The sequence below is a fragment of the Acanthopagrus latus genome, chromosome 10, assembly GCF_904848185.1.
Source record: "Acanthopagrus latus isolate v.2019 chromosome 10, fAcaLat1.1, whole genome shotgun sequence".
Lineage (NCBI taxonomy): Eukaryota > Metazoa > Chordata > Actinopteri > Spariformes > Sparidae > Acanthopagrus > Acanthopagrus latus.
This window is the reverse complement of record NC_051048.1, coordinates 18,318,693-18,341,557: the sequence shown is the minus strand read 5'-3', so window position 1 is coordinate 18,341,557 and position 22,865 is coordinate 18,318,693. Positions and strand designations below refer to the sequence as shown.

Below are 22,865 nucleotides of genomic sequence, written 5' to 3'. Positions count from 1 at the left end.
CCTGACTGTTGTGTGTAGGCCAGCTGTCTCTCTGGGTTCTGAGTTCTAAAATGTTTTATACATACATACATATATATATATATATATATATATATATATATATATATATATATATATATATATATATATATATATATATATATATATATATATATATATATATATTTGTGAGTAGCCTAATTACTGTATAAACATTGCTAAGCATTTTATAAACCTATGAATTGGAATCAGAGGGGTTTTTTGTTTTGTTTTTTGCAGTAGCACTGAAATGTAAAGAGCAAAGAAAGTGATTTCTGGTATCTTAATTTGAAATGACATGCAAACTCCATCCACACATTAAAACACTCAGTGATTGCACAGCAGTGAGTCAAATTCATGTCCTCTTTATACAGTGCAAACTTACTGTACAGATTTTGTACAGCTGTCTGAAGGGGGAGGGTGTTGTGGCTGCCTGGCCAGCAGAGTGAGAACAGGATGTGGCCCAGAAGCAGGCTGCGTCTTTTGAACCTGACATTTTTTGACTTTTCATTGGTTTACCTCTCTCGACTGAAGTGTACGATAATAACAGTATTATTGTTTAGCCTTGGTGAGAGTAATCCGAGTTGTGATTTTATTCTTGGTCCTGGGGAGGGTGTAACAATTTTAGACGCCTTTAAGCTTTTCCGCTGTAAGTAAAATTTTGATGGTATGTCTTTTTACTAACTCAGGCACCATGTTCACCTCGGCTGCCCTTTGTGAAGCCACCGACGATCTGCTGATGAATATGACTGCACAAGGTCGAAATGTCACACAGGAAATATGGGTGCTCTCACAACGTAGAGAGTTCTAGTCAGCCAAGGGTTCTGTGTTCTCCAGATATACAGATACACTGAACTGCACCTGTGCTGCAAACCCAGAGTGATACAAGTTGAGGGGAAAAAAATTCAAATACATTTGTCTTCCTCTTTCCATAAATACATTGCACTTGTTTATCTTTGCTTTAAACCACACCCTGCTTGATGTTGTCTTGAATCTGTGTTCTCACACACCCCCCGCCTTCAGCCTCCACCTACCTCAGCCTTCTTCACCACACTTCATGCATCAACCCCTCTCTCATTTTGACATGCTGTCACACTTCTCAGACGTACCCTCAATGTCACACGCCTCGTCTTCACACCGCAGTTTGCATTGTGGCACCGCCTGGAACCAAAACTTTTAACTCCTGATTAATGTTCAGCTCAAAACTTAAGTAAGTGACTTTACATTTTATTTCCTTACTCTTTTTCATCATTTATACATCCTCTTAACTTGATTTTGCTTCAGACATTTCTATCATTTCTCACTTTGTCATCATATTTCAGATTTAGCACTGAGTATTTAATTGCAGCTCCATGGTGTTTACAAGTAGTTAGTGCAGATATTTGAATCTTTTATGCAAAATAGTCGAACAATTACAGAATTGCGGCCACAAATTCACCACCGAGGCCACTATGATGAGAGCCATGTCAAAGCTACAGTTTCTGACGAATTAGGAGTGAGACTTTTTCTTTTTTTTCTTTTTTCAAATAGAACATTTAAGGGCACATACTTAAGTCATTTTATTATATTTTTTATTACACATCATGTTCTTAATGTCAGATCTTATTAGTCTTATTCAACATGACTTAAACAAAAGTTTCCTTCCCTCCCTCGGCTGGCTGATTGACGCTGCTCGATTATCATTTGAACAGGAAACCAGCACCACTGCGAGCGGTCTTCTGGCTTCCTGTCACTCCACTGCAGACATTTTACAGTCAAGCATGATAAAGGCAATACAGACTTCCTGTTATGTCTCCAGTGCATATACATACATACATATATATATATATATATATATATATATATATATATATATATATATATATATATATATATATATATATATATATATATATATATATATATATATATGAGCCTGTGGTGACATTTCAGGCAGTGTGGATGGTAATTTTCTTATTAGAACTGTGTCATGATTGGATACCTGTCCAGGAAAGAAAGTGGTACACTGGAGTGGACTGGCATGATGTTCTGTCATTTAGTTTTCTTATTTTGTATTTTTCTAGGTCTTGAAAATAAATTCTCCAATGGATCCTCTTCTGGTGCAAACTTCACAGCTCTTTTAAAAGTACAAAAGAGTTTGGCTGCAAAGATCTGCCTGTAACTTCGACTTCAAGCCAGTGGGATTTTCACACTCAACAGGGAGATTTTCTAAGGAGGTAAAGTACATTTCTAAATCTTACCTGTCGCAGTGTCGTGGGATTTACAGTTTGATAACACTGAGGGGATTGTTGGTGTTCTTGGAGATGAACAGTATTGGACTGAGACCTGGTTCGAACAGCCTATATACAGCAAGTATCTGTACATGATGGAAAACATGCAAACTGTAGAAAAATTATGTGAAGTTAACGTTTGCATCATTTAAGGCTCCATGCACAAGGCATTCTCTGACATTACAGACCATACTCATATATGGACCAAAACAAATAAGAAAAAGAAACATTCCCAATGACTACATTTTACATTTAGCAGACACTTTTGTCCAAAGCGGTTCACGGTTATTCATATATTCATACACTGATGGCGGTGGCTGCCATGCAAGGTGCCGACCAGCACATCAGGAGCAGTTTGGGGTTCAGTATCTTGCCCAAGGACACTTCGACCAGCGAACTTTGGATAATGAGACACCGACTCTACCCCTGAGCCACAGCCACCAGACTACTCTTTTGAACAACACACTTATTCACTTTATGCTATGAGTTAGATGAGTGTGTGTGTGTATGGTAAATCTAAAATTTAGCTTAGTTTATCTCAGTGTGGCGCAAAGATGGCACAAGGGGGAAAAAGCTTGTGTGTCTCTGTCCAAAGGTAACTAAGACCACCTACCAGCACCTGTCAGGGCCCTGACTGAGCATCTGAGTCTGCCAGTAATATAAATAACTCTGACTGGCTGTTCATTTCAGCAAACCAGTGCACAAGATTACTGAAAAAAGGAAAGCCTCTTGAGCTGTTTACTGTGATATCCATTCATTTCACAGATCTAGTGTGATTTCCACTTATTTTACATCACTTTTTTAAGAGACATATGGCTGTGTTTGAGAGAGTGGTGTGAAAATGACGCTTTCAGACTCTCCTGCCACTTGGTTGGCTGACAGCTGTAGTCTTTGTTCTGTGTTCAAGTGCAGCTATTTGGGCGAGACGCAGCATTCAGCCTTCGTTGTCGCTTGTTCTTTGATGTAGGTTTAGTGTGTCTGTGTCCCAAAAGCTCAGTAGCGCCATTCACACTGCTGTTTGGGTGCGGAGATCCTATTCCAATTCCCTGCCTCCATCTCCGTGTGAATCTCTCGGAGGCAAGGGGTGAAAATTCGCTCCTGCCGCTGATACGCCTCTGGGGTTAGTATCAGGGCCGCGTTATTGGCGAACCGAACTAGTGTGAACAGATAAGCCGGCTGCGCATATCAAGGGCGTGTCAGTCAGATAACTGCACAGGTCCTTCACTCAACTTAATAAAGAGAAACATCACACAAAGCAACATTACAGGACCAAACAACAGTAACGTAGTGACTGTAACTCCCTTTGACTACTTGGATGAGGAAAAAAATATGATAAAAATATAACTCTTTGTCATATTTCTGCCTGAAAAATAGCTTCTGTCACCAGCAAAAAACTTTTCCTCACCAGGTGTTTGTGATTAAAATAAATCTTCGTGACATTCAGTCCTGACCGAGACTTCAGTGAACTTTCTCCCACAAAACAGCCCCTGTCCCGCCAGTGAGTCAGACAGCTTCCAGTTTACTGATGGCGATTATGTAATTATATAATTTAGCACGAAAAATGGAACTTTGTCACTTTCAAGGATGTTTGGTGGGTCGGGATCTCAATCACAGCACAATATAACAGCATCAATATGATTATAAACTGTCGCGGGTTTAGATTGTCAAGAGGACACCAGGGAAACACCTTGAAATCACACAGATGTCACCATCATGAAGTGTACCATCACACATCTTTAGGAACCGCAGCTCCGGCTTTCTGTGTAAATTACACGGTGGTTCGTCTCTGAGGCGGCGATGCTTCGCTCTGTGTGAATCACCATCGGTGGAGTATTGGCGAACCACCATTAATGTTCTGCTCTTTTGATTTATACAAAAATTGAAGTGCAAAGCTGATAATTTGAGGTTTTTCAAGGTATATGTGCAGGAACATGTCTAGATCTGTGGCCTGATTCCATTGTGTGTTTGTTAAGCTAAGCTAACAGGCAACATCAGCCACATATTTATTGTACAAACAGGCATACCATAAGTGGCAAGAAAATTAACTGGAGCATTTCTCAAAATGTTAAACTGTTTATTTAAGAAACAGTCAATACAAAAAAGCTTTAAATGAAATGAATAAATATCAGTGTGTGACCATGCTAACTCAGCTAACTCAACTCTTATCTCTCTTCCCCTCAGACATAACCATGAGCTCATCATCCAGCTGGACTGTGCCGTTCCTTTTCTTCTTCCTACTATTTTTAGTCCTACTGCTCATCTTCTTTTACAAGAAGTTGAACAAGGAGGCCGAGGGAGAGTACACCATCCGGCGTATAGTGTATAAGGAAGGAGGGGTCAGGGACCGAGTGAGAGGAGCAGCATTAGCTCTGGAGACACGTCTCGGAGTCCAGCTGTGGCCTCGCAGTGAGTCTGATGAGGACGGAGAGGAAATGCAGGACATGGAAGATGAGGAGGGAAAGGTGGAGGAGGGTGATAGCCAGGGCTGTGACAGCGAGGGAGGTGACCAGGAAGACAGCGAGGAGGGTAATCAGGAGCAGGGAGAAGGAGGGGACACGTCAGATGATAAGTCCAGTTTGGAGGGTGCGGAAGCGGAGGAACAGACCAGGTTAACAGACGAGCCAGAGAAAGGGGAGGAAAAGGAGGAGAAAGATGGGGATGGCAAAGGCGAAGCAAGTGGTGGACCTGGACTGTTGATAGATCTACATCAGTTCTCTGGCAGTGCGATCTGGTCTGAGGAAGGGGGATGTGTCAGCAAGGAGAGTGATGTGACTGCACTGTGAGAGCAGAGTGAAAGAAAAAGTAGTTACACAGATTAGTTGTGAAGTGTCTTTTCCATAAACTGTATGTCCCAATACGAAAGTGTAAATGCTTTTCCATAGTAGTCTGAAAATCCTGGTAACAGCCTATGAAACATTTCCCAGCTCTTTAACCGCAGAATGTAACCTTCAGACGTGACCCTGGTGTCCTGCAGGGCTCCTGTCACTCCTCTTCCTGTTGAGGCCTCAGGATAGAAGACTCGTTTGATCAATAAAGCTGTTATCAATTTCATACTGAATTACATTTTGAATGTTTGTTACAGAGGTTTTAAATGTTTGTATGAGAATGTACCTCTTCTAATATAAAACTGGGTCAGCCAGTGAAGAAACAAACTTTGTGGTAGTGCGTCAGCCTGTATGCGTGCTGTGCATGGTGGACTGTGGCATATCATTTTTGAAATGTTTGAAATGTCTTGTTCTAATTCACATGGAAATTATAAAACAGATATGACTGTTTGTATCATTCTTTATTACATATTCAACGATTAAGCAATCAATGTAAGTCAATTGTACAGGTGCACTTTGTAGTTTTGGTGAAGAAATTATAATCAGAAGAGTTTGTGTTCATGAGTGAATAAACAAGTTTACCGTAAAGGACGACACAATTCATACTGTTCTACTTTGTTTGTAAGTGGCGGACCCTGCCACTTTTCTAACTTTCGAACTTGTCTTAATGCAGAGTTATCATTAATCATTTCTTGGTAATCTGATTAAATACGAGTGAATTAAACCTGAAATACCGCAGCAGCTTAACAGTTTATGATTTGATTTGTTTCAGCTCTGCTAACGGAGCACCAGCAGCAGCTAATGTTAGCTCAGACATGAGGTCCACCAACAGAAACAAAGGGCCGGCTCCCAGCACAAAGGTCCACAGTGCCCCTGTAAAAGTCCCAGCCTCTCAGATGGGAGATGACTTGGTGTGATGAAGTGAATATTTTATTAAGCTCGGTGTATCTTCACTGTTTAAGCATGTAATGATGCCATGAACTACAGCAGGGCCATTACCTTTGACATACTTGTGAATATTTGTCTCAGGTGTCTTCTGAATTTATCAAAGGACGGTTCATTAAAAGGTGGAGGTGTGGTACACTGTAGTTAAATAAATAGAAGGTTACTCAAATCGTGCAACAACGACTATAGCGACACAGCACTAGTGCATACAAATACTATTTTTTTCGCCTCCTAGCCAATGGGGATGTAGCTCAGTGGTAGAGCGCATGCTTCGCATGTATGAGGTCCCGGGTTCAATCCCCGGCATCTCCACAGGTTTTTGTATCCTGTCGTAACAAATCGCGACGTTAAAAAAGAGGATCTATGAATATTTTCGGTTAACATGAAACCCCTACGAAAACAAACACGCAGTTTATACACGTAATTAAGTGATCGACTACAGCTCCAGATAAGAGACGTTCATCATTGGCCACACGGAGCACTTGCTCAAATCTGATTGGATGTTAGAGGCCTTCTAGGCGTGGGAGTGTTCACGCACGCGAGTGTCAAACATTTATTTTTCGCCGGCCAAATAATTTTGAGTGTTGTGTGTGTGTGTTTGTGTGTGTTTGTTTGTGTGTGTGAGTGTGCCTGAGTGTGGCTCTCGATCGAGACAGTGTGGACGAGCAGATACTCTGATGAGCTCGAGTCAAAGTGGATCAATCAGCGCTGTGGAGCCACGCGATTAATCAATTATGTAAGAACAACTCCGGGATTCTACCTGAAGACAAGACATTCTCTCCGTGACAGATGGATCCAAAGCACGCGAACTGTTCTACAGAGCAGTGATTTGACTGGAGACACTGGAGCCGATCGATCTGGTAAATATTAATCTCATCTTCTTTGTGCCTGCCTCAGCTTCCTCCTCTTCCTCCTCCTCCTCCTCCTCGCGGCTCAAATTTATCAGACGCAAACGATCGAAGCATCCTGTCACAGTAACCTACTTCACCAGTGCCGCACCACCGCCACCATCCAAGTTGCATTTCCTCCTCTCACCCTAACTTGATTGTGCCGGAGAAATGATTTCAGTAGACGTCACTCATCTGCATAGGGAGTAAAATGCAACCATCCTGCGAGGCTTTGCGCCCCGAACCGCTCCGTGTCCTCTCCGCGCGATAAACGGACCTACTAATTGCTGCGTAACCGAAACTACAAACATGGAAGGTACGCTTTGGATGTAGTGTCATCCCCATATATATATATATATATATATATTTATATCCACAGATAGGAGACACATCTGGGTTGCAAACTGTCCAAGATGGATGCAGCGCCGCTGTGCGCAGGGATGCACGGCGGAGCGGCGGCAGGGGATCTTTAAATGCCCGTCGCCTCGTCGCATCATATGTGCCACCGTGTTGTCACTGTTATCTTTTCGCCTTCGCAGGAGGAGGATGTTACTAGCATCCGCCGTGGTGGTATGGGAATGGCTGAACGAGCACGGACGCTGGCGGCCCTACAGCCCGGCTGTCTGTCATCACATCGAGGCAGTCATCCGGAGCGACCCGCGGTGTGGTAGTGTTGTCCTCGGCCAGGTGGACTCTCGCCTCTCGCCCTACATCATCGATTTGCATTCCATGCACCAGTTCCGACAGGACACAGGTGAGGAGCAAAGGGGGGGAGAGGGGGAGACACAGGGCGGAGGGGTGTAGCGGTGTAGCCGGGCCCGAGGTGGAGGCCTCCTCACTGCTCCTGTGTGTCCGCTTTATCTATCTGAGCGTCGCGCATCGTCCAGCTCCACCAGAGACCACCTTTATCATGTGTGTTTTTTATTTTACATCTTCAAATCTAGTCTCCCATTAGGTGACAGTACACCTGTCTGATTACAAGTGTGTGTGTGTGTGTGTGTGTGTGTGTGTGTGTGTGTGTGTGTGTGTGTGTGTACTGTTAAAAGGAGGGAATCTCAATCAGATGTTAATGTCTAAACAAACTCCTTGTTGTCTTGACCGAATGAACAAACTGACCTCAAACAACAAGGACACAATCTCTTGCTGTCTATACTTTGTTTATATGTGGCGGACCCTGCCACCTTTCCAGCATCAGACAGTGTTCGACCTTATTTTCCTCTTTAAACCTTCCTTCCTCCAAAACCACACAGTGCCCGTTTTAAAATGGGGATGTCAAACCAATACATGGAGTGCATAGAGACATTTAGAGGATCCTTCAGTTTTAATTTTAATTTTCACATATGCTGAATAAGCCCAAAGTAAATTTAACATGGTAGCAATACATCTCCCCCTTGCATTAGTACCTAATTTTTAAAGGACAGATTTTGTGCGTCTGTGATTTTATAAGGTGAGGTCTATAAGGTCTGTGGTAAAACAAGTCTTGGACCTGTGTGTTTGTATCGTAGCAGCTAAAGAATCCACACACAGAAATCATCTGCAACCCTCAGCTTCAGTACTGCTGGCCTTAATGGCAGAATAAGGACACAAGAAGTCATCTTTCAGGAGTCAGAGCTCTGTAAAAGCGAGGCAGGCAGTAGAGAAGTGCCAGACAAAGCAGGGAACTGTCAGTCGTCCAACTCTGGCAGAGACCCCAACATTTCCCTTCTTTCTCTCAACATTGGCTGACAAAAGCCTTTGTGCAGTTTGTTTTTCCAATCCCGGCAGAAGCTGAATTGGTGAGAGAGGCGAAGCAGGGTACCCCAGTCTAAATAGGAGAAAGGGAGGAGGGTGGAGAAGGGTGGGGAGGAATTTCAGGAGTCTGAGGTCATTGATAAAATGGGGTCGATGGGAGCAGATTTCATGAATGAACTCCTCTGTTGTCTTGTTACATGTCGGTGTCACACATATACTGTATGGTTTGTTTCTCAGATGACTTGTGCTTCAAAAGCTTCACTGCACTTTTCATTTGCACATTTAACTGAAGCCTAAACTGTTCAGTGTACATGAGATGTGATTTTTTTACTTGGTAGAGTCGCTGCGTGTTTCAGGATTAGATATGTGAGGGCTTTACAGTACGAAGACTCTGTAGAGTTTCTCTGGGCACCCTGGGAAAGCAAACACAGCCAGCTTTGGGTCGGATCAAGGCTGCCAGCCAATCAGAATTCAGCACACTATGTGCTGTTACCAGGGGAAACCTGTTTGCCCAAATTCTTAGCAAGCAAACACAGACATGTTGAATTTGTTAGGGTTGCAATCTACTCGTCTACAGCAAATAGTGCCACAGTCAGTCTCAGACCTCCTACTGCATCCACCTCCCATCACCCAGCAGCATGATCACGGCTGCAGTCCAGAAACGAAGATGCTCAAACTTTATTGTTACTGTAGAAATCTGCCAGATGTTTAGAAGTCTTCTGACATGGAAGAAGCCCAAACTCAAAATCTCTCTCCTCTCAAAGTCTAATGATGTGCATGCATCTTTAGCATTGCTCTGATTCTTAATCCCTGCCTCAGGTACCCTTCGACCGGTACGACGTAGCTTCTACGACCCCACCTCAGCGCCAGGCCAGGGCTGGTTGTGGGAGTGGGAGAACGACGCTGGAAGTTGGACGGCATACGACACGGAGGTGGGCATCGCCATCCAGGCGGCACGCGATCGGCAGCAGCCCTGGCTGGACCTGGCGCCGCTGGGTTTCTGCTACCTCATTGACTTCGAAAGCATGACCCAAATCAATGGACAGACGCAGCGCTGCCGACGCATCCAGCGCCGCTCCGACCTGGCTTACCCGCTGGTGTCAGGGCCCCTGCCCAAATCCCACCATGCCTGGGGGCCCATGTCCATGCCTAGCCATGGAGGACTGCTCGGTGTGGATGTTTCAGGAGTGGGCATGGGGATCAGGATGAGCAGCAGCGGGACTGGAAACGGGAGTGCGTACCCCAGTGGGGCGCTCCCTGCCTCGGCCATCACGTCCCTGGGACAGCCCTGCGCCTGTCAGCAGTGTATGTTGGTGCTTAGCGTCAAAGCAGGCGCCATGTCGACTGCTCACACTCTGGGTCGGAGGCCGCCACAGACCAAGCCACCTAGCCCCAAAATCAGCAGTCACCCTATCCCAGGAGGGTCGTACTCACTAACCCTCCCTCGGCCTCCCTCCCTGTCCCGCTCATACTCCCCTCACAGGACGTCCATAGTTGGGGCGACGGGTGGCTTCAGTGTGGGCGGTATGGGTGGTCCTGGAGGTTTTGGTATCATTGGTGGTAGCAGCGTTGGCAGTTCCAGCCTCGGATTCGGAGGAGGTTATCCCCACTCTCTTTCCCTCCTTGGCTCAGCTACCGCCGCCCTCTCCATCTCCTCCACCCGCCCCCCTCCGCCACCTCTCCCCCCTCCTCCACCGCCTCCTCCTCCACCATCCACCACACTCTCACCACCCGCCGTCTCCCCACCTCAACCTTCCACTTCGTCCTCCATGTCTGCTTCCTGTTCCGCCCCTTCAGTGCCCGCTCCAGGCCCTCCTCTCATCTCCACGGCTGCCTCGACCTGCACGCCCTCGCCTTCTGCCCGTGTCCTGGGCCCAGTGTCTTCATCTGGTGCTGCTGCCTGTGCAGCCCCTCTGCCGCCCCGGTCCAGCCTCGCAGGGCTGAGCCGACCTGCACTGCAGCGAATCGCCATGGCTCAGTCACGTGCCCTTATCGCCTCTGGGTGAGTAGACAACCACAGTAGGAGGGTGTAGTTCACTCGAATATAAAAAAAAAACAAAAAAACTTTTAAAGTGTATTTTCAATAGAGCATATTTAAACAACATTCACTTGTTGTCTGTTAAGCTTAAAGCTGCAATAATCAATATATTCAGCTCAGTTTATCACAGCTCTCAAAAGACCGCTTTAGTGACTTTCAGCTCATTGTTTTGGTTTTTCCGACCCACAACTTTACTGCTTTTGTTCCGTCTAACTACACAATTGAATTTCCAACCACAGCACGCAGCAGTTTTCAGAGCAAGTGCTTCTTAATATCCATTGAATTCTAGTGAAAAGGTGGCTTAAATGTTTTGATGGAGGCCATGATATGATATAAAAACAAATAGTGTGCAGCATATCACCAGAGCAACTGTTACCTGCAGCTTCTTTTAGCTTGTTAGCTTCTTTAGCCATGCAGTTGCTGTTATGACTGAGTTTGGAGCACTGGGGGGCAAGAGTTGAAGTTTAGCTATCACAGGAGGCCAGACAGGGGCTAGCTGCTTAGCGTTTAGATAGAAATCACAATATCAAAACTGTTATTTCTTCACATTCTGTTGATATTTTTTGTTACATTTTGAATGTTTTCAACTAAAAATTGTACGTATTGTAACTTTTTAACTTGAAAATATTTTTCTCAGGAGTTAGGCCACAGTCTGCTAACTATAATGGGTATGGTGTGCATATAATAATCGAGTCTGAATGCCAGCTGATTCAGGATCTCCACAGACTACCTGCCTGGTCAATACCCTGCCTATGAAACAAAAGGAGACCAACTAAACAGGATATGCAAGGAAATCGATTTAGACAGGAATTCCTCATTTGTTTGAAGCCCTCATTACACAGTGTCTAACATGAGCGCTCATTAGCATTCACAAGCCTTTAATCTTTGAGACAAAGTCCATCAGGCTCATTCATTTCCACAGAAACACAATGAAGAGCATTCACACCGAGCGAGCCGAGCCCTCACAAGTGTTTCACATTCCAGACATTCGTCGTGTGACCACTTAATGATGAATTTGCTTCACATACACACACTCCTGCACATAGTTTGTTTATGGTTTTCATGCAAACTCATTGGGAGCTTGAGGCATTAACAAATCAGAAAAGCCTGGAAATACCGTACTTTGTGTGTGTGTGAGCACAGGGAAGCTCTGCTGATTAAAACCTCAAGCAGCATCACATCTGATACATGGGCTGTTAACAAAGACAAGGCGCACCCACAGGTTGTACTCAGCAGACTCCATCTGGAATGTGCCTATAACATCTGGGATGTCTCCATTGTTATGGAAAGCTTGATATTCTCGTAACTCGTCTGCATAATGGAGAGTTCTCTTTTAGTTTGTGCACAATCTCAACATTAAAACAGACGAAGAGCAAGAGTCTTGTGGGCTTTTAGCCTCAGTATGTAGAGAGGTGCATCTGCATTCTGCACATGGTGCTAATAGCAGTGCTAATGGTGCAGATAGTTGCTGTCACCAGTTGTCAGTTACCAGTTTGCCGTGCAGCTAGTAGTTCAGACTAGGAGCTCTGATGCTAGGGGAGGGCTAGTGTTTGCACCTGGCTAACTTGGATACTGGATAACTTCAGTAGCTATTTGAGCTTTATATATGTCAATACTCAAACATCATGATGTCAAAACTGTTCTTTGTTGACATTATGTTGGTTATTTTTAGTTCAAGTTGCAATATGTAAGACTTTTAGTTGAAAAAGTGATCAGCAGTATGTAAACTAATAACAGTGTTGCCGTTATGATGTGTCTTTATTGTGTTGCACAGATCACGCTAACCAGCTAGCCACAGTTGCTTCCTGATCCAAAGCCTCTGGGCTAGTGTCGTAAACAACAGCAGCCTCCCAGTGCTCAGAGCTCCCAGTCCACACTGCTAGTTGCAGGGCTAACTGAGCCAACTAGCTAAAGGCAGCTAGCTACCGCAGTCGATAGCAGTTAGCGGTTAGTCTGGTGATGCTGCCCCCCATTTGCTTTGAGCATGAACTCAACAGATGGCCAATGTTAACATGATGGCCTTTTCATTGTTTTAATTTTTTTCAATCAGAACTCCTGCATATAGCTCCTTTTTTAAAGCCGCTCTGCACTCAAAACTGTGTTTTGTTTACCACTGTTTTAACTTCACTGTGCAGAATGATGTATGTCCAGAATACCACTGTAGAATACGGTTTTCATTTTTTGGGGGGGGGATTTTGCCAGTGCAGTCATCTTTCAAAAAAAAAAAGACAATCTGTACATAATTTTATATAATAATAGATGTAATTATTATAATATGTTTAAGACCTTTTTTGTTGACAAACCATATCAGACATCAGAGTATTTTCAAAATGTCCTCAGCCACGTGTGAAGGGAGTATTCGACAGCCTCTCACTGATGGGACTTACCAGAGTAAACTTTAAAAAAAACGGAAGAAGTTAAGGTAAATGTGTGTGAGTCAATCAACACCCAAAGACTCAAAGTGTGACCCTTGGCTTTTGGTGTCAGCATTTGTGAACGTTAATAAGAGAAGGAAGTCGCAGCAGCCGGGTGTCGTAGCCAGAGGGCGCTGGTGGGCAGGATGTGTGTGTTCGGGCTCACTGACGCTTCAGAGAAGCTCTCATACTCTCTGTTCTGCAGCTGAGTGTGTTTGTGACATTGTTGTGAGCGGGGCGTCTAGATGTCATCATGTTCCAATTATAGCCGCTCTTTTTATAACACAGTCGTCTCATCTCCCTGAAAGAGATCTTGCCGGGGTGCTCTAGATTCCTTTTGTTATGCATTTGTTATTATAGCAATGCGAGAGATTCTGCAGTTCATGTGCATCCTGCATTATTCAGATGCAGGCAGTGGCTTTGTGTTTTGATTGCCGGCCTCTGTGTACTTGGCTGCTTGTACTGTGATTAAACCGCCACATGTTGAGGATAATTTGCCAACCCAACATTGCCCCAACAGAGCACCCCGGCTTCCTGAATCCTCGCATTAAGCAATCCAGCTAAGCCTCAGATTTATACCAAATACCAGCGGCTTAATATTCCTGCGTCTGTAATCTCGGTGTTTTGTGTCAGGTGAGCTGTGTGGCTGACCCATTCATTCAACATATCAGGTGAGAGCACCTGCTGCTGCAGTAAAACCACCAGCGTCACAGGCTGACAAGAGCCTCTCTGATCCCGCCAGAGTGGGATTCCCTCTGCTGCTCGCCCTTCTTTTCTCCTTCTACTGTCTCCTCTTAATGCTCCTGCTGTCATCATCTTACTGCTTAATCCTTCAATTCATAACTGGCACCACAAGAGGACCGAGGGGAAACAGCTCTACTCTATATTTTATCATTTGAATCCCTACAAGTACTTGTGTATGATACACCCATCATTGTTATAGTTAATAATTCAAAGAAAGAATAATCAGGAAAAGGTGGACGATTGACTTTTTGAAAGATTGCCTTCATCAGCTGTCATGATGTTCTAAGTGGTCTGTTAATTCTGCTGCGGTCAGATTGTTTTTTTATGGTTTCCAGCCAAATAATTGTACAAAATATGCCCAGATAAAAAAAAAAAAAATTAAAAAGCCAAGATGTTATTAATAATAAACAAAAGCAACGGACAACAGCAGTGCTAACAGGTACGCTAGAGCACACACAGTAATGTATTTAAAATCCAGAGAAATCAACAAGCCCATTTTGCTTCCCACAATACAACCCTGCACCGCCCGCTGCTCCCTTTGAGTGACTGAGATTTCATTTATATTTAGTCAAAAGCTCAAAAGCTCAAAATCAGCACAAAAACAACCAAAAATTCAACCACCGCTCGGCTCCACCTACACGCTCTGCTTCGTTTACCAGCTAATTGCTGACTGACAGTTTTAACAACGCTTTTGGGACGACATGTTGTCCCAGGAATAATTGTGATAACTGATGAAACTGTTATTTTAAGGCCATTTTATGCCGATGAAGATATAACAGTAAAGTAATGGCACAACAATGCAAGTACAGCCTTTTCTAAGAGCGATGACCTTTTAACTCTCTAATTCTTATTGACAATGAGACAAATTAATATTAGCATTCTGAAAAGACAATCATCAGAATTACACAAATATCATTCTTCTTCTTCTTATTCTTCTTCTACACTTTGCTGGGAGAGTTCGCCAGCAGCGAAATGGAGCAGATGGTTTCCAGAAGAGGTGTCACAGATTAACGCGGTGACGAGAGTCGGTCCACACACCTGTCGCCGTGCTTTCTCCTCTCTCCGCAGCAGCCGCTCTGATTCCTACAAGTGTGTCACCAAGACCAAAACCTGCTGTGCCGTTTTTGCTGATCAGACTTTTTTTTTCTCCTGCTTCGAGAGTTTATCTTTCTATCAGACATGGTCTCAGGTATGAGCTTGTACCTGCTTAGTGCGCATCAATGCGTGTGTGCTGCCATATGCTGCAGCTTGGTCTCCTCCATCATCCAGAGGTCCAGATGGAATCTGCTCCAAAGCCACTTAGATTAGCCGGGATCAAAGAAAACGTGACAAGCTGTTTTTTTCCCACCCTTTCTCTCCCGTCTCCTACCTCCATCTCTTTAATCTCATTCATCGTCTTGCTTGCATGGTCCAGTTTGACGCAGGTCAGATCCAGTCAGTTGACACGTGCTGTGACTCTTCGCATCACGTAAGGCGTGTACGCGGGAAGGTCACACGGCAGCTTGTTGGCTGACTGTAAGTCTATATGTGGCAACTGTGCCATTGTTAGAATCCCTGCTAGTGAAAACACAGGACAGAGATTAATCCAGGAAACAGATCAGATTCTGTTTATGATTACTGTCAAACAATGCGTGAACATCTGAATCAGTTTCACTAATTTTGAGACAATTAAAAAAAAAAACAGAAGCCATACTCTTAGAGATATTTTTAGATATTTAATTTGTTATTTGTTATATTTGATTCACGACTCACAGGCACGAGCCGAAGACCAACACCTGACATCACCCACGCAGTGCTTTCACACTGTACCTGGATAAACACAAGTCATAAAGAGCGCCCTGTTGTTCACCACAACGTATAGTGACACGTATGAATATTCACTGTATATAAAAGCAGTTTGTGCTCCAAGAATACATGAAAAATGCTCGGACAAAGAGAGGATGTCTGAAGCAGAAATACATCAAACAGAGTGTAAAAGATAGATAAATAAAATGCATAATGAAAACGAAGTGAACAGTGATTAAATAAGAGCAAACGCTGCGGATGGAGAAAGACGATAATTTTTGCATCTTACAAGTCAGGAGACGCGATGTGAAAGGCAACAATAAGACACAAAGAATGAAAACACCTTAGCGAAATATTCTTAATGATGCTTGTATAATTAAACTTTAGCCAATAGCTGATTCACTGCTTACAAACAGTGAGATGCTTTATAAACCGTTTATCAGAAAAGTGTGTATTGTAAAGTTGCAGCTTTTTAATGCTTCATAAATGTTTGATGAATACTGTTAGTTCATCTGTAAACATTATAAACCACTACAACTGCATTGTTTGTTACAGTGAAATATATGTTAACTACAGTGTTAAAAGCTGTAAATGTACCTTTTTAATTAATGAAGCTTATTATAAAGTGTCACTCAAATACCTCAACCTGATGGCTGTTCCAGAATCATTCTTCTAACTATTTGTTTGAACATGTAGAGGATCGTAACAATTCCAGTCGAAGAAGTGTGATTTCTATGTCAGTGGCATGCCTTCATTAGTGTGTGTTGGCATCTAAACATAGGTACACAGGTGCACTTCCTTAAATCTGATGGGACTGCAGGTGCACAGGTGACATCTGCAGTCAAAGTGATCATCATAGGAGTTCAGAGGATAAAATGAATGGATAGCTTTGATCGCTGTTTTAAAGTGTTTAAATCGTCCCATCCAAACCTGAGTTTTGGGATTATAATCTTTATTTTAGGATATAGTCATGTGTGCCCCGTTCTGTCAGCCTTCTGGCAGCCTGGCAGCGTGACATGGTTGCTGACAGGTAATCCCTCCTGTGACGAATCCCTGGCCTACAACCAGAGTTGAGTCAACAGATGGGAGCAGGTGGATTAGCTCTATAAAAGAGGAGCTGAGACGTGACACCTGCATGTAAATAGACGAAGAGGGAGACACTGACGTTCTACTGTACAGAGCTACAAGTGGGAGCTACTGCTGGAATATCTCGAGTTGTCTCTGGTCTCCAGTGCTTTCAAGCAGGAAAAATGACGATTATTAAAACTGGCAGACCGTAAGTACACACCTGTGACTGGGCTGCTACAGTGGCAGGCTTTTATCATGTGCTTTATACACATGTTAAGAAGTAGAAGTATAGCAAGTAGAAGGATAGTTTGACAGTGTATTGGTGTCATGTTAGAAATACTTTGGGCTCCTTCGGCATAATGATGGACTTTAGAATTAAAAATAAAACAAAAGGTTCCTCTAAATGTCCACAATCCATATACTTAGTTTGACCTCCATATTTTAAAGGGACACTATGTAGTTTCAAAATTTTTGTATTCAGAATATTAATGAGGTCAAACTCATATTAAATATTTATATTTTCCATAACAAGCTGTTCTGAGAGGAAACTAAGGTCCCAGAATACTGTCTGAAGCTAGAAAGGTGGCAGGGTCCGCCACATGTAAACTAAGTAAAACAGGATGAAGTTCTGTTGTCCTTTAAGGACAGTATGTTTATTCAGTCATGATAACGAACGTTTGTTTTTTTAATTTGTTGAACTATACTCAGTCGATGAAGATCTTTCTCCAGAACTTTTAAGACCAAGTATCTTAACATGTCTTTAAAAAGAGTGGGTGCAACTCTTTCTTATCTTGTTTTTTATATACTGTACTAAATAACTTATTTCATTGGTGTCAAGTGCTTACTGCTGCCATATGCACCCTAATCTTAAGCCTTACATAGCAGGAAGTCTTACCTGGCAATTACAGGACCTGATGTCAAGTCGTGACAAGCGACGTCTGTTGTTGTTTCTCCTCATGACTCGACAAAAGCTCCTTAACCTGCTAACACACTGCGAAACAGACACGAGCATCTGCTGCAGCCGGCTGTGTGTGACGTGTACAGGTGACTCATCAGATTAGGACCGAGGTGACCTGCAGATTAATGTTTGTGTTGTTTGCTGTGTGTTTCAGAGTGCCAACAGTTCCAGTGAAGAACCTGAATGGATCGAGCCCTGTGCACCCTGCACTGGCAGGTAAATATATGGACACATCCAGAACTTTCTGTCTCCGATTAATAAGATTCAGCTTCGAAGAGGCTTCCTACCTGTTAAAGCTAGTTGAACCTTACAGCTCTTTAAATAAACTTACCTGTCAGTGATTTACAGGTATGGTTAGTAGATAATTCCCTGGATAAAGAAGCTCATCAGGTAATGACTAAACCTCAAACACGTTGTCTCACATCCCCCCTCTGCTGGCTGTTTCCAGGCATCACAGGCATCCTGATGAGCGCAGCAGGCCTTCCTGTCTGCCTCACCCGCCCTCCCAAGCTGGTGCTTCACCCCCCACCTGTCAGCAAGAGTGACATCAAACCTGTGCCGGGCCTGGGCCACTGCTGTCGCAAGACCACAAAGAAGCAGGCTCGTAAAGGTAGGTTTGATGATGATAACGAAGGACAGATGTATAATATCCATCACGTGTATTTTGGTCATAAACAGATAATCATACTTTGTGTTTCCGTTTTGTAGGCAAAACCCCTGAGGAGGTGGTGAAGAGGTACCTTCAGAAGGTCCGCAATCCCCCAGAGGAGGTGAGTTGTCCTTAGTTTTTAATCCTGATCGTAATCCTGATCCTGACCCTGGGACTGCAATACACAGGAAGACATTATAAGCAAACATGAAAAAACGAAATGCTCAGAATGGTCTGTATCAGAATGCATAATTCATAAATCACTCTCCCGTCTCAGGACTGCACCATCTGCATGGAGGCCCTCGCTGGACCATCGGGCTACAAAGGCCCCGGTGTAGGTGGCATATCCCGGGCCGAGTCGGTGGGCCGCCTGGCACAGTGTGGTCACCAGTACCACCTCCAGTGCCTCGTTGCCATGTACAACAATGGCAACAAGGATGGCAGCCTGCAGTGTCCCACCTGCAAGACCATCTACGGAGTCAAGACTGGCAACCAGCCCCCGGGCAAGATGGAGTACCATGTCATCCCCCACTCTCTACCCGGCCACCCTGACTGCAAAACCATCCGCATCATTTATAACATCCCTCCTGGCATCCAGGTAGAGTCTGACCCATGTTGCTTTTAAATATGGACACAGGAAATGTTTACTGATGACGTTATAAACTTTGCACTTGCTCTTCAGGGCCCAGAGCACCCAAATCCAGGCAAACCCTTCACTGCCCGCGGGTTCCCCAGACACTGCTACCTCCCTGACAGCGAGAAGGGACGCAAGGTAAACGACAGTTCCTCTCTTCATGTCGAACATCACCTGTGGCTTCAAGCTTTCCTAACCAGGTTTTCCTCTCTTCATCTCTTCGTCCAGGTTCTGAGGCTTCTCCTGGTAGCGTGGGACCGCCGACTCATTTTCTCCGTGGGTACATCCAGCACCACTGGTGAGTCAGATACGGTCATCTGGAACGAGGTGCACCACAAGACAGAGTTCGGCTCCAACCTGACAGGCCATGGCTACCCAGACCCCGGCCATTTGGACAACGTCCTTGAGGAGCTGAAAGCTCAGGGCATCACCGAGGAGGAGTGTCTACCCAGAGACTGAGCAAAGACACTCAAGAACCGGTGGAGTCTGTAAACACACAATCCCAGCGGAGGATTCAGACACATTATTTTCACAATCTGATCAAAAGAGCAGAAAGGACATTTCCCACCAGAGATGGAACAAACTTCTCAAAACAAAACTCTTTACAGGAATGTTACAGAAAGTGTTACGGCAGAATAAAATGTCCTGTCTGACTGCATGAGTCGGTTCTGATCCGAGGGGGGGGTGGTTTTATCCTCCTGAGGCAGTCACGGTGTCACGATCGCAGATGTTACTCAGCGAGACATTTGAGACCACTGTGCACATACAAGTCAGTGTTAGATTAAAAACAAAACAAAAAAAAAGTTTATACTGTGAGACTTCATATCAAGAATGTAACTAAGTGAATTTTGCTGAATTGATAAAGTGTTTACCACAACTACTGCTGCTGCGGTGTGGAGCTGAGAGGTCAGACTGAAGACAGGAAGTGAGGTCACTGCGTTGTTGAGGTTTAGTCCACAAGCAGAAGAAACTTTTCACTGCAGATAAATATTTCAAGTGTATAACTGGATATCTGAGCATGAATATTTGCTGACCTCTAGTGGTACTTTTCCAGAACTACATTCCTTTTTAGGTTTGATTTTTATGATTAAATTGTATTGTTGTATATTATGAATACTTGATATATTATACAATATTGTTTCCATTCTACCATGTTTTTATATTTTAATTTTACATTTTGTTTTATATGCTGTGTTTCTTTGCGTTGTTTTTTCGGATGTGGCGTGACGGACTGGGATGTTGGGCTGAAGTGACGATAAGCTGCTGGTGTACCGGAGTTTGCCTGACATTTTATACATGTCATCTACCAGCCCCATTTCTTTAAAAAAAGATAATTATAGTCATTTTCAGTAATTTGTATTTGATAGTTTCACAAACTGACATTCCTTAATTGTTCTGCCCTCAGAGCATGGGTGCATTTAATGATAGCTTTCTATGTGTTCTTGTATCTGCGTTAATGTTAAGGACTGATGGAGGGAAAGATACTCTGGATTACACGATCTCCCCCCACGAGGAGTAAACTCCTCACAAAGCCAGGATTGGACCTCCTGCCTGAGCTCAGATTTGCACAGAGCTTTCTACTTACTATCAAAATGATCCGGACAGCTTGTATCTACTGTACTTTTGTGTAGGACACAGACACAGACACACACACACACACACACACACACACACACACACACACACACACACACACACACATACACCAGCCTCAAATGCTCTAATCACACTACAAAATGTGGTCATCAGTTGTTTTTCGTCATGTTTTCATGAGCAGGTGCAGAAGACTATCTTGCGTTGTGGATCCAGCTTTGGCCAAAGTGGTCCAGTTAGTTTGCATTGGGTCCAGTTGTGGACTGGTTTATTATGAGGTACGTTAGATGAGATTCACAACAGTGTGTGCTGACATACTAATGTAGGCCAACATTAAAAGCATTTATACTTTATGATACTTTATGTATGCACTGTACTGTATGTATGTGTTTTATGTGCACAAATTTGCATTAAATGTTTTTCTAAGGTTCAAAGAGAAAACCGAGGTTCACTCTTCATTCTGTGTTTGGTTGATCATGTAATGTTTATTCAAATCCATAAATGTGAACACTTTTTTCACAGTTAAATGAGACTGTGTAACTTTTTACAGCGTGGACACAAATAACAAATATGAAACGATGGCAAGGGCTAAAACACCGTGTAACACCAAGAAAAGAGAAGTGAACCATGACTGATTATCCGGATAGATTTCATCATTTACCCCGCAGCCATTATAAAATAGATGCCTGTAAAACTGTCGACACCAACATTACTAATGGCTCTCTCACTATGACTTTTTTAAGCATGGAGGTTTTATAATGGTAAAACGTTCCTAAAGCTGTGGATGGCAGTTTAAATTACTGTGATATCATCACAGTGTAAAGATGGGAGTTGGCGAACACACCAGGTGAGCAGCTGTCACTGGACTGAACACGCACCATGCTTTCAGTGGCATCAAGTTTGATTGTAAATCTATGAAGCGAACAGACTAAATCGTTTTTTTTGTTTTCATATATCTCGTATAAATCCAGAAAAGTGGGGGCCCGGGACCATAGGAACCAGGGAATATAGGAATGACTCCATATCAACATACAACGAAACATGTAACTGCAGTTTACAGAGTCTGTCTGACTCACATCACATTCATCCTCTACTGTTCTGCTTACATTATGAGTCTGTTTGTGACGATCTCCTTCATCTTTAACTGACTTTTACAAGGACCACGACACAACCCCGTAAATGTTTGCAGCCCACAAATACACATCGTCATCATCATCTCTCAGGGTTTTTACAGCTTTGTTAAATCCATATCTGTCCAGCTGCTGACTTTGCAGCGAGCCCAACTTTATCATTAGATTTGAGCCTTTACACAAATTCATGGACAAGATTAAATAAATTGACGAGAGCGACCGAAGGACATACTTTAGTTACGTAGTTAGTTCAGTATGTATGAAGCACAAACACATTCTTACAAAATGCAGTGGATCAAGATATCCTGCAGGTTTACTGACAGAAGGATAAAAGTCACGTTCTAGCAAAATGCAACTCACGTGCTGAGCCATGCATCAATACTAAATATTGTTCGATATTGTAATCTTTTAGAGAGTGCAGATTCACTTTTAACTGACTATACATGTGAAGGAACTACTGGCATTTTAAATGGTTTAGTCTACTCTTTCCGAGTAAGCTGTTAATACATCTTGATCCTGTGTGTAGTGGCTAGATATTTAGAAATCTATTGTGCGAAGAGAATTTTGACATTTCCTTCTGTTATGAGCCAGATGAAATCAGAAATCTATAGGAGGTTCCCGGCTGATCTTGTAATATAGTTACATTTTAATAGAAACCCACATTATTGACCTGTACTTCTAGACACAAGTGCCCCACGATCAGTTTATCTGTAGATTAGTCTGGCTCCTGGATTACAAGTCTGGATTACTTCTACTTTAATGAATGAAAAAAAAAAAGAAAGAAAACATGTACTGAGATAATTAAACACAATTATAGTGGACCCCAACAAGAGGATCCAGTGACAATACTGAAACAGACAAGGGATAGTGGGTAGTATTGATTTAAAACGCACATTTAAGACTTACTTTGTGACTTACTTGGCTGCAGGTCCCTCCACCTCCTCCCAGTCCACAGACAGAACTTTCTCAATCCTGCAAATATAATGCGTTTTCTTCAAGGAGATGGTAAAGAAATAAATATAAACCCCATAAAACCATCTTATTTCTTCACGTTCTGAGAGGGCTTTCAAACTGCACCCCGCAGGAAACAAACACACCAAAAAAGACCTTTCAAATTGAAACTTTCATTTGCTCGTACATTTTTTGCAGCAATTGAGCTTCATGTGTCCTCAGTGA

At 43.3% G+C, this 22,865-nt stretch overlaps 2 protein-coding genes and 1 non-coding gene across 4 annotated transcripts; all 3 read left to right on the top strand.

Moving 5' to 3' along the window:
* The first annotated feature begins 1,091 nt into the window (after positions 1-1,091).
* si:ch211-119e14.1 (retrotransposon-like protein 1) lies at positions 1,092-5,701 on the top strand. The gene is made up of 3 exons (XM_037111008.1): positions 1,092-1,228; positions 2,082-2,234; positions 4,470-5,701. The coding sequence occupies exon 3, from the start codon at positions 4,478-4,480 to the stop codon at positions 5,069-5,071; it is 594 nt and encodes a 197-aa protein (XP_036966903.1). The 5' UTR covers positions 1,092-1,228; positions 2,082-2,234; positions 4,470-4,477; the 3' UTR covers positions 5,072-5,701.
* A 597-nt stretch (positions 5,702-6,298) lies between these two features.
* On the top strand, positions 6,299-6,370 carry trnaa-cgc. The gene has a single exon. It is a non-coding gene; the product is annotated as a tRNA-Ala (tRNA).
* Positions 6,371-6,455: 85 nt separating this feature from the next.
* On the top strand, positions 6,456-20,998 carry dtx4a (deltex 4, E3 ubiquitin ligase a). Of its 2 annotated transcripts, none has more exons than XM_037113172.1 (9): positions 6,456-6,918; positions 7,485-7,699; positions 9,496-10,678; positions 17,838-17,899; positions 18,132-18,293; positions 18,392-18,453; positions 18,610-18,930; positions 19,015-19,104; positions 19,195-20,998. In XM_037113172.1, the coding sequence occupies exons 2-9, from the start codon at positions 7,492-7,494 to the stop codon at positions 19,423-19,425; spliced, it is 2,319 nt and encodes a 772-aa protein (XP_036969067.1). In that variant the 5' UTR covers positions 6,456-6,918; positions 7,485-7,491; the 3' UTR covers positions 19,426-20,998. The 2 variants fall into 2 exon arrangements, with proteins under 2 accessions (XP_036969067.1, XP_036969068.1); XM_037113173.1 differs by lacking the exon at positions 6,456-6,918 and adding an exon at positions 6,936-7,261.
* Positions 20,999-22,865: the final 1,867 nt, after the last annotated feature.

Coding starts and splice junctions, on each gene's coding strand:
- si:ch211-119e14.1 (XM_037111008.1), top strand. CDS start 4,478: ATGAGCTCATCATCCAGCTGGACTGTGCCGTTCCTTTTCTTCTTCCTA.
- dtx4a (XM_037113172.1), top strand. CDS start 7,492: ATGTTACTAGCATCCGCCGTGGTGGTATGGGAATGGCTGAACGAGCAC. Junction 17,900..18,131: donor TGTGCACCCTGCACTGGCAG/GTAAATATATGG, acceptor GGCTGTTTCCAG/GCATCACAGGCATCCTGATG. Junction 19,105..19,194: donor ACAGCGAGAAGGGACGCAAG/GTAAACGACAGT, acceptor CTCTTCGTCCAG/GTTCTGAGGCTTCTCCTGGT.